Here is an 11,138-nt window from a genome sequence, read left to right on the forward strand (position 1 = left end):
CCACCTTTCATGGTGCATTATTTGGCTACTGCGACTTATAGTCTGGAAAAATATGGTACTACTTAAGTGAAACCTCAACAGACTGGATAGAAAAAGAAATGATTGAGAATCTAAGAGCACTATGAAGAGATGTCCTCACGTAAGTGTGGCAACGGTGCTGAGGTAATGGTGGATGTTGAGCATGGCGGCATCCAGCAGGGTGTGGATGTTCTGAAGACACTGCAGCCTGGCTTCCAGACCCCGGCGGCCCTCGGCCTCCAGCTCCCTCAGCTCATCTTCCGACAACTGGGACAGAGAGGGCGGAGGCGGGGGCATGGACGACACTAAAGGAAAGACGGGAAAAGTCAGTTCTCACAATAAGACGGCGGATATCAGCAATACGAGGCGCAACGTATCGTGAAAATCCTGTCAAGTCTTACTGAAGGGAGGAGGAGGTGGCGGCATGGGAAGCCACGGTGCGGTTGGGAAGGGAGGCGGGTGAAGGGAGAAAGGGAATCCGGGAACTGCCGGGGCGGCGGCGGCGGCGTCCGCCCCAGGTGAAGTGGACTGACCTGTACCTGACGGAGACACAAGTTGACGTTTAACAACTCTCGAAGCTTTCTTTGCCCCGATTGCGAGCACGGACGGACTCACCGGCTGCCGGAGAAGGGTCCGCGTTGCCCTGCGGCACGTCGGCGGCACCGGCCGGGGGAGGCACGGGTGGAAAGGGACCCCAGAAGGGAAAGAGGCCCGGTGGGAATCCAGGCAACAAGCCTGGTGGCACTAGAAAGGAAACAGGAGCTCACGAAAAACCAACGCTACTTCTACTTTTGTTTCCCCAACCAAGAATAACTTGACATGTCAAGTCAACTAAGCAGAAGATACGTCTGCCCGGTACACGGTCAATTGGTCGCCAGTCTTTTGGTCGCCGATCTTTTGGTCGCCCAGAAGGTAAGTGATAATTACCATTTAAATCGTTGCTCAAATTCCCTAAATATAAACAGTGAATTACTATTTAGTCATACTTAATGCCCTAGTCATTATTAGGCTAAAGAAAAGCTACAAATTTCCTGGACTTTTATTGTTTTTTGTTGGAGAACTTGTTAAGACCCTGACTGACGTAGCTTCTTAAAGGGACAACGCATGTACATACAAACTCTTATACACTCGCACGTCGGCTCAGTGAAACTGCTCAGGGCCATTGTTGGCTTTTAGTGATGCGTAGACCGTGTTGTTTTACCTTGTTTTGTCGCCGGTCTTTTGGTCGTCCAAAAGACCGCGTCCAAAAGACCGCGACCAAAAGACCGGCGACCAATCGACCGGCGACCAATCGACCGCGCACGGTCTGCCCCCCCTCCAGACCAACAAAATTTGAAGGAAGTACAGAATAACTTGACACTCACCATTGGCTGGCTGGGCAGCGGGAGCAGGGGCTGCTTGGGCAGGGGGCGGAGCCTGGGCCGGGGTAGGAGTCTGATTGTTGTTAGACGCCCGCAAGACATCCATGCGACAGGTGGGACAGGTTTGCTGTCTCTGGAACCAGGAACGCAAACAACTGCGTGGGGAGAGAAGCTATCAGCTTTTTTTTTTCACCAAAGATTTGATTCCAATTTTTTCACCCCACCCTTATTTAAGGAGAAAATATAAACTAAAGACAGTGAAAGCCCTAGTTCTTTAGTAAAATCTTGAGTTTATAGGGCATGCATTCAACTCAGAGGCTGCTAATGATGGTGCTAGATGTCCAATCTATTAGGACAGGGAGACGCAGTGAATGGTCGGTGCCAGGCCTCCCAGTTTGAACGTTGTCAATCTCAAGCAATGAGTTAAATACGATGACATTTAGAAAAATATCCATTGTTGGAGGCCATAATCAGAATATATTTGATATATTATTTTATAGATTTAATTCATTCATTTGAATTTGATTTATTTCTAATTATCTTTCATGCATCTATTTTGGTATAGAAAATATACTGATTAATAATTTAAAAAATATATAATTATTTATTAAATCTGGCTTCTTCATATCTAAAAATTGTTAGGTCATGTTGGCCACACTTATTTAAGCATGTCAACGTCCGTGGAAGACGGGTCTTTATGGGTTCACGTTTTTCTTTTAAATATCAAAAATAGTCACTTGCCCTATAAAGAGTTAAAAAAATTAAATAATGTTGCTCAAAAGTAATGTTATAAAGAGTTAAAAAATTAAAATGTTGCTCAGAAGTAATGTTTAAAAAGTGCCTCATTTTTTTTCCTCTCCCCAATGTGTGCTGTCAGCCTTCATATAAATAAAAGACAAATATTTGTCAAGGAATCTTTTGAGTAACTAGTTGCTGGAATTCCTTTTTTTTTTTGCAAAAAAAGAACCAAAATGTCAGGCCAACTTTGAACCAATTGAATATTTTGCTTTCCAATGTGTTTGCGCAGCGGTCATGTTTATTTGAATTCTCCAACAAGACTCACCTGGAGTGGAAAATATGATTGCAAGGCAGTTTCTTAGCTCCAGTGACCATCTCTTCTCGACAGATGATACAAACATTGTCCGAAGCCTGCAGGTCTTCAGGGGTAGCGTCGGGGTATCTGATGACCAAACAGAAGAGCAAAAATAGAAGTGATTTTTCATAGGGGGGCAGTGCTTTCGAAAAAGAGGTAAATATGAAAACTATCATAATTAATTAATGTAAGCTTCACGAGCCCTGGGAGTCTGTTTCATAGCAGAATCAAAACAAAGCTACTTACAGTTGTACGACTCGTACGGTGTTTGTAAGGTTTTTGGGGGGTTTGTAAGGGGAATCAATAATCATTTATAAGGGCAGTTATCGGCAGAGGTTGACAGGTATGGTATTGTCATTATATGAGTTAGAATGAGAGGCCAGTAGAGGGTAGAGATGTTCTAAAGTGAGAATCAATGCACCCACGACAATATTTTCAAAATAAAATAACAGATAAGGAAATGCATTTAATTTGGGGGGATTTTGTAACTTGGATCTTTTTTGTATCTCGAGTCACTCATTTGCATATAAAATAATGTGTAACCTGAACATTTTGTACCTAGAGGCATTTCTAAATATGACTGTATATTGAAAACAATATGATAAAAAAAAATATGCATACTCACAGTGTATTCATGTTACGAATGGCTCTCCGAGACATTATAGCATCAGTCACGGCTTTCTTAAATTGTCTGAATAGGCAAAGGAAAACACACACACGCAGCTTAGTTAAAACGTCTTTGGTGGGAAAAAACATCATAGTAAACGTACATTTTTTTCCATTCTTTGGTCACTTTATTTTTCTTGTTCATCCAAAAAAATGTAAGGTAGTAATGTGTGAATTCCTTCATTCATTAATTTTTCTGAACAGCGTATCTTCTAGACATCCAATTGCTTTTTGACCTGGAGGGGCAAATGAACCCGGTCTAAAAGGAATTGGACATCTAGCGCTGTCAACTGCACTGGAAGATGAGCCATCACAGCAAGTTCTTCTAATTTAAATAAATTTGATGTCTGTTGAGATGGGTAAAGGCGTATGGTAGAAAAGGTGAATTATGCTTTGTTTATTTTGACAGCAAAATTCAATATGCCGATTTTTCTTGTTGTGGCTTGAGTTCACTAATTTAGGCGGCTCATGTGGAAATTATTTTGGTCTCACCTCATAGCCAGATACATGGGCCGGATTGCAAACAGGGGGAAAGTGTGAACCTTCATCATAATGGTCATAAAGGCAATGTAGAGGACAACTTTTATGAAACCTGAAAGGTAATGTACGCGGTCGGTTATTATTTCTTTAATGCACACATCAAATTTTGAGCAGGCAATTACCAGTGAAGAGCTCAGTGTAGAGCATATAGACAGCCTTGTTGTCCCAGGGATTCTCGCTTTGTAAATCGACAGTGTGCAGGATGTACTTAATGAACATCGTCAACACCATGGTCAACAGGATGGCATACTGCAAGGAAATATGTTAGGCATATGCAAAAGAGCAAGCACATTACAGTCATACCCCGACATACGAGCAATTTGAGATAAGAGTAAAATTTCGGGCAAATATTTATCTTGAGATACGAGACAAATTTTGATATACGAGCATACAACGGATGCTAGAGCTGCTCATAAGAACATCATGGGCACCGTCTTTCTGGTCGCAACTCCCTCGTGTAATGTCTCTACGAGCACTGGGCGGAGCGTTGCATTTTTTCAGTGTTTTTTCCCCCCCGTTAGTCAGTGCAAATGGCGGAGCGATCGCTAATACGAGAGCAGTATATACTACTTCTCGTTGGCAAGTGGTCATGCGTTATCCTATTGTGAGGACATTTGTGTGCATCATTTTCGGAATATTTTGAAGGGAAGACAAAAGCAAACAACCCTCGATAGGTTGCATCTGAAAGTTAGGGTGGAGGCGGGGCAAATAGAGCCAACTCATGAAGAAATGTATAAAAAGGTAAAACAAAATTAGAATTAAGTTTAGTCTAAGGTTAGATTAAACTTATTTTTGAGTGTGTCTGCATCCTAATCCGAGTTCATTTAAATTTGTTTGGGTTATGTTACAAGCGCGTTGCCGTGCAAAAAGTCCCCCCCCCCCCCCCCCTCTCTCTGTCCCTCTCTTTTCCCCCCTCTGCGAAATCTGTCTATTTTTAGTACCGTTAAACACATTTCAGTACTATTAAACCACTAGTTATTTGTTACTTTGTTAATAGATGGTGAATTAGAACAAATAAAAATGTTTTTTTCCAATCAAATATCCTGTTTTTGCTGTTTTTTTCAGATGGTTGGAACGAATTAATTTGTTTTTAGTTCATTCCTATGGGAAACGTTCATTTGAGTTACGAGTAAATCCACATACGAGCTCAGTCCCGGAACAAATTAAGCTCGTATCTCGAGGTACCACTGTATATTAAAATTGAATCCATTTCTTGTCAGTAGACCAACCTCAAAGCCAAAAACAAGCTGGACGGAGGCACCTCGGCTAATAATGCTCTGACAGGCGTGGTAAACAAACATACAGTCCAAGACTCCCAAGAGCCCCATGAGAGCTAAAGAACATAAAAAAAGCAATCACATTTTTAAAATAACCACACAACAGCGACCTTTTTAACACAGTTGAGTGTAGTTGAGGATGATGTTGAAGAGCACCTGGACCACATTAAGATTTATTTTAGTGCAACAAATAAAGAGAAGTGAAAATAAAACCACGGCAAAACAGAAATTCAAAATGCATCTCTTGGCTCCAGTGTGTGTGTGTGTGTGTGTGTACTTACATAACACTCGAAAGTGGAAAAGATAGGATATGTTTGGACTTCGTTCCATCTAGCAAGTTGAACAGAGAGAAAATAAATTATTATACAATGTTTTTGAAACACGTGCAGTTTCATATCCCATTTGCTGTTTTCACTGGACAAGAAGATATTTTGTTTCCACTTACAAAATCCACCCGGTCCTCAGCCAACCAGTGAAAGCACTTAAGGAAGACCAGAAGTGTGAAGAGGGCAACAAAGCGTGGAGAAAAGTCATCCCTGAATACAGTGAAGGCCAGGCAAGTCTCGGTCACTGCGTACCAGGAGCGCTCAATCAAATGCTGATGGGCGAGACAATGAGAAGTAGAGAGATAGAAAACTATTAATTCAGTGTAGTCCACAACACCTATTAAACAAACGTTTATACAGACTGTAATACCTTGAGATACGAGCTTAATGCTTTCCGGGACCAAGCTCGTATGTCAATTTACTCATATCTCAAATCAATTTTTCCCATATAAAATAACTAAATACTAATTAATCAGTTCCCACCCTCTGAATAAAAACACCTAAAATAGGATATTACAATGGAAAATCATGTTTTTAATTGTTCTAATTCAGCATCTATGCTCACAAAGTAACAAATATCTATCTAGTGGTTATGATCTGCACTAAAATGTGGCATCATATTCTTGTATGTCAAATTTCTGTCATATCTCAGGGCAAAAATTTGGTCGGAATTTTCCTAGTATATCACATTTCTCATATGTTGGGTGGCACACTCGTATGTCAATGTATTACTGTGCTATTAAGTGAAACTCACCTCCATTTCGGCAGCCCTTAACTGTCCAAAAAACACCTTCCTCATGAACTTTCCCACAAGAAACACCAATACAAAAGCCTGAATGTACAACACCTACAACAAAATACAAAAAGTATTAGCTCTTGATAAATTGACCATTGACTAGAGCTGCAACAAATAAATGTGTATTTAACTTGAGCGCCCTCTTACCGCCATGCTGGGGCTGCTCTTGGTGAGATAAACTACAGTTGGGTAAAACTGATGTTTGAGGAGGTAAGCGTGTGCCACCACGGCACCAGTCAACGCCAGACTGGTGACGGTCACCAAGGCCGCTCGCACCATTTTGGACTGGATTACACCTTCTGGAAAGGGAATGCTGATCGTGATGTTACAGCAAAACAAAGCCACTCTTGTATCATTCATTCAGTCATTCATTTTCCGTACTGCTTATCCTCACAAGAGTTGTGGGGGGTGCTGGAGCCTATGCCAGCCAACTAAGGGCATAGGCGGAGGACACCCTGAATTGGTCACCAGCCAATCGCAGGGCACAAGGAGACGGCCAACCATTCACGCTCGTAATGATACCTAGGAGCAAGTGTTCAAACAACCAAGCATGGATGTTTTGGGGGTGTGGATGGAAACCGGAGTACCCGGAAAGAAAAAAACGACGGAGGCCTGAGGAGAACAGGCAAATTCCACAAAGGAATGTCCGAACTTGGGATTGAACCCTCGATCTTAGAACTGTGATCAGGACGTGCTAACCACTCCTCCACCGACCGCCACTCTTGTTACACAAGGTTGCTAAATACTTAAGTAGTATTTGATGACGAGACTTCAGAAATTCTCCAAAGGGCAAGTACACATAGCCATAAATTCCTGGGATCCAGCACCCTCTACGATCCTTGTGAGGAAAAAAAAGTTTTTAACTTTTCAATTAGATCAGATTAGATTATTTTATTCATCCCGTATTTGGGAAATTGTAACAGTAGCAAAAGGGTGAAAGTACAGGAAAAGACATTTTAGACATATTTAAATTGGAAATAAATAAGTTTAATAATTATTTTTAAATTAATTATTTCTTTTAGATAAGTATAGCAGTGCAGTTAAAAAAAGTTTTGTGTTACAGCTAATGATCAACTTTTCTTTTTTTCAACAATAAAATAAGATTGACAGGAATTATTAAAGTACATACTGTTGTTGATTACACACAAAATTTGAGATCGGCACGTCAAGGGTTTTCAAAAAATCTGTGATTGGCCAGAAAATGTACATTATATGTTTTTGCTGCTTCTCGACTCTCATTACTTTTAGCCTCCTCGTTAACTAACATTTTACCTCGTCATTTAAAACACTACTTCAGACACACAAACTCGATTAAAAGCAAAATTCCGATACTCGTAAAAGATGTCAAGCATAAATTCGCACAAGATCGATGTGATGACTAAAATGCGACGTCAACGAATCCCACTATCAGCACTTTCACATGAGTGCAAGCCATAAATATCACCTAAATTGCAGGTATGTGCAAGGTTAGCTCACGTCGGCTAGCCTCAGCTAGCTTAGCCGGTAGCATTCCAGCTGTCAACGCAATTCTGAACTCACCAAAGTGATGAAAGCGGTAGACTTGGGCCTTGCTTAGAAGAAGAGTTTCTTCTTTTTTTTCTACGATATATACAGTCTCTATATTCACTTCATTTCGAGAATGGGAAGCAGCCTTTCTATTTCTTAAATTCTCGCCCCTTTCCTACGGACTACGTGTTTATCTTTGGCTTGCTGTCTGGAAGCCACATCACATCCGGTTTTACGGTAACGAAGCGCAACATCTTAAATGTTACATTTAGCTTTTAAAAAAATTATACGAGCCAACAAATCGCTTCTGTATGTGATTTAAAATCAAAATCATGTATGACAAATGTGTGTCCGATTTGAAAATGTTAAAAGTTCTGGCTATATTTGGAATTTAGGAGTATTACGGTACAATTCAACGTGGACCAATAAGAAGGCCGTCTCAGTCCTCGTAGTGTTACGTCACTTTTAACAAATTCGCAGTTGTGGCTCGATACATTACCTTTTTATTTTATTTTAAGATTACCAAAACACTTTTTATTGTGTTCTGTGGATTTTGGACGACTGAACTAATGTGAACAAATTGAGCTCATATCTGTAAGAATCAGAACATATACTTCACTATGCCATTTATACAGTTTTTTTTTTAACCAAATCGTTACCCCATAAGGCAGCGGTCTCAAACTCGCGGCCCGCGGGCCAACTGCGGCCCTCGGGACGATAATTTGTGGCCCCCATCTTAATATGAAAGATTAATGTTCGTGCGGCCCGCAAGATTGATATGAATGACACTTGTTGTGTTCGGAGCTGAATGAACCAATCACGGTGAGGTATACGGCTCTGGAGGGCGGGACATCGGCCGGGCTGTCCAGTGCCTCGCTCACTCACTCATTCATTCCTCCAATCAGCTGGGCAGAGGAGAAGACGTGAAGCCGATCACTCCGCTCGGCGCGCACACTCCTCCGCTGCTCTCAGCATAGAACTGAATGAGGCGCTATGATCCGTGATCCAGCCTGTGTCAGTGTCTGTAGCCATCTCCGCGAGTGAAACTGAAACTTAACAGTAAGTGCGTTAACATGACACTTGAGAAATTCGGAGAACTGCCGTAATCCAATACGATTGGAGAGCGAAAGTGCGCACACACCCCGACGTGTGTCATTTGCACTGAAAAAGTTGCCGTGCACAAGGAATACAATTTGAAACGTCATTATACTACGAGACATGCTGAGGAGTACGAAAAATACCAGGGAGATGAGAGAGCCAACCAGGGTGCCAGTCTTACAACAAGTCTTCTGAGGCAACAGGATTTCTTCAAGAAGGCTACCAAAGACAGTAATGCAGCAGTCGAAGCTAGCTACGCAATTTGTGAGTTGATTGCTAAAGCAGGTAAGCCATTCACAGAAGGTGAATTTATCAAAAAGTGCATATTACAGGCTGCACATATTGTCTGTCCAGAAAAGGAAAGTCAGTTCAACCACATCAGCCTTTCTGCCAACACCGTGGCAGAGCGCATTTCTCACCTGTCAAGTGACATTTATGATCAAATGTGTGAGAAAGCACAATGTTTCAGTGTATATTCAGTGGCTCTTGATGAGACCACAGACATCACAGACACTGCCCAGCTCGCAATATATGTCCGTGGTGTTGATGACAATTTTAAAGTAATGGAGGAGTTGCTCACAGTAATTCCAATGCATGGCCAGACCACCGCGAAGGAAATGTTCCACCAGCTGTGTGATGCCATTAAGAATGGCGGTTTGGCATGGAAGGGCTTTGTTGGAATAACAACCGAAGGAGCCCCGTCAATGACCGGGAGGAAGAATGGACTGGTAGCACTTGTTCAAAAAAATTGGAAGAGGAGGGTGTGGAGGAGGCCATAGCTCTGCACTGCATTATCCATCAGCAGGCCCTTTGCAGCAGATGCCTGAAGTTTGACAATGTGATGTCTGTCGTTGTGAAATGCATCAACCAAATCAGATCCAGGGGCTTAAAGCACAGAAGGTTCCGTGCTTTTTTAGAGTAAATGGAGTCCGAATATGGGGATGTGCTCTACTTCACTGAGGTACATTGGCTCAGCAGGGGAAACGTGTTGAAGAGATTTTTTGAGTTGAGAGCAGAAGTAAAAGACTTCATGGAGATAGACGGGGTTGCTGTTCCTGTGCTAAGTGATCCCAAATGGCTCATGGACTTGGCTTTTCTTGTTGATATCACACATGAGCTTAATGTACTGAACAAGAAGCTACAAGGCCAGGGGCATCTTGTCAGTGCTGCCTATGACAACGTGAGAGCATTCTGCACTAAACTTGTGTTAGGGAAAGCCCAGCTCTCTCAGACAAACCTTTGCCATTTCCCAGCATGCAAGGCTCTCGTGGATGCAGGCACACCATTCAGTGGTGAGAAGTATGTTGAGGCCATTTCGAAACTACAGGAGGAATTTGATCACAGATTTGCAGACTTCAAGACACACAAAGCCACATTTCAAATTTTTGCGGACCCCTTCTCCTTTGATGTGCAAGATGCACCTACTGACCTTCAAATGGAGCTCATTGACCTGCAGTGCAACTCTGCACTCAAAGCCAAGTTCAGGGAGGTGAGTGGAGAAGCAGACAAGCTTGGGCAATTTTTGAGAGAGTTGACCCCCAGCTTCCCTGAACTTTCCCGAAGGTTCAAGCGGACCATGTGCCTTTTTGGGAGCACATACTTGTGTGAGAAGCTCTTCTCCACCTTGAACTTCAATAAGTCCAAGTACAGGTCCAGACTTACTGATGAGCATCTTCAAGCTCTACTGAGGGTCGCCACTGCTTCCTCCCTCAAGCCAAATGTGACTCAGCTATGTGAGAAGAAGCGCTGCCAGGTCTCTAGCAGCAAGGAGTAGGCAAGAGAAGCAGTGTTCAGAATATTTCATGTTCAATGTTCCATTCAAGTTCAGAAAGTTAAAGGTTAAAGAGCTGTTAATACAGACATTTGAAACGGAATAAAAATAATTCATTTTCTCTACTTAGCCAGCCAGTGTATATCTACTGTATGCTCATTAGTATTATTTTATTTTTGTATTACTGATTGACTTATTTTTATTCATCTTTAAGTAAATTTATTTAATTCATTATTTTTTGTTAAAAAATAAAGATATTTGATAACGTTGGAATGTTTTATCAGCGCTTTTCTTGTGGAAATCCTGATGCGGCCCAGTCTCACCCAGACTCGGCCTCTAGCGGCCCCCAGGTAAATTGAGTTTGAGACCCCTGCCATAAGGTATATAATAAATATTTATGGTCATTATTCGTAAAACACAATAGTAGAATCGTTCAGGAATTTTACTATAGCTAAGTGTTGAATAAATTACATTTCTCTTTTTGGCATCAATTCAGGTTCCATCTTTTCAATTTAAGTACATCAGCAACTGTGTAGCCTGCAGGACAACTGCGGCCTGCTCTCCAATTTTTATTGGCCCGCAGCAAATTCTGAAAATAATGAATCTAGCCCTCGCAAAAGTTCTTGACTATTTCCTTCTGCTTGGCATACCAGGCAAAACATGGTGTTCTTTTAATCTTATGACCA

General features: G+C 41.8%; 1 protein-coding gene across 2 annotated transcripts in view; it reads right to left on the reverse strand.

Moving 5' to 3' along the window:
* Positions 1-7,906, reverse strand: part of LOC144082093 (E3 ubiquitin-protein ligase synoviolin-like) — a 9,313-nt gene extending 1,407 nt beyond the window's left edge. The window contains exons 1-14 of one of the 2 annotated variants that reach the window (XM_077608935.1): positions 7,617-7,906; positions 6,225-6,376; positions 6,036-6,128; positions 5,401-5,553; positions 5,237-5,285; positions 4,908-5,011; positions 3,801-3,927; positions 3,631-3,730; positions 3,098-3,163; positions 2,443-2,559; positions 1,383-1,534; positions 634-762; positions 420-551; positions 140-323 (exon numbers count right to left, since the gene is read on the reverse strand). In XM_077608935.1, coding sequence (XP_077465061.1) covers positions 140-323; positions 420-551; positions 634-762; positions 1,383-1,534; positions 2,443-2,559; positions 3,098-3,163; positions 3,631-3,730; positions 3,801-3,927; positions 4,908-5,011; positions 5,237-5,285; positions 5,401-5,553; positions 6,036-6,128; positions 6,225-6,356 — 1,538 coding nt within the window. In that variant the 5' untranslated portion in view covers positions 6,357-6,376; positions 7,617-7,906. Of the gene's footprint in view, positions 1-139; positions 324-419; positions 558-633; positions 763-1,382; positions 1,535-2,442; positions 2,560-3,097; positions 3,164-3,630; positions 3,731-3,800; positions 3,928-4,907; positions 5,012-5,236; positions 5,286-5,400; positions 5,554-6,035; positions 6,129-6,224; positions 6,377-7,616 lie in introns of both variants that reach the window. The other variant, XM_077608934.1, reaches the window with a different exon arrangement.
* Between the last annotated feature and the right edge of the window lie 3,232 nt (positions 7,907-11,138).

This window comes from Stigmatopora argus, chromosome 9, assembly GCF_051989625.1.
Source record: "Stigmatopora argus isolate UIUO_Sarg chromosome 9, RoL_Sarg_1.0, whole genome shotgun sequence".
Classification (NCBI taxonomy): domain Eukaryota; kingdom Metazoa; phylum Chordata; class Actinopteri; order Syngnathiformes; family Syngnathidae; genus Stigmatopora; species Stigmatopora argus.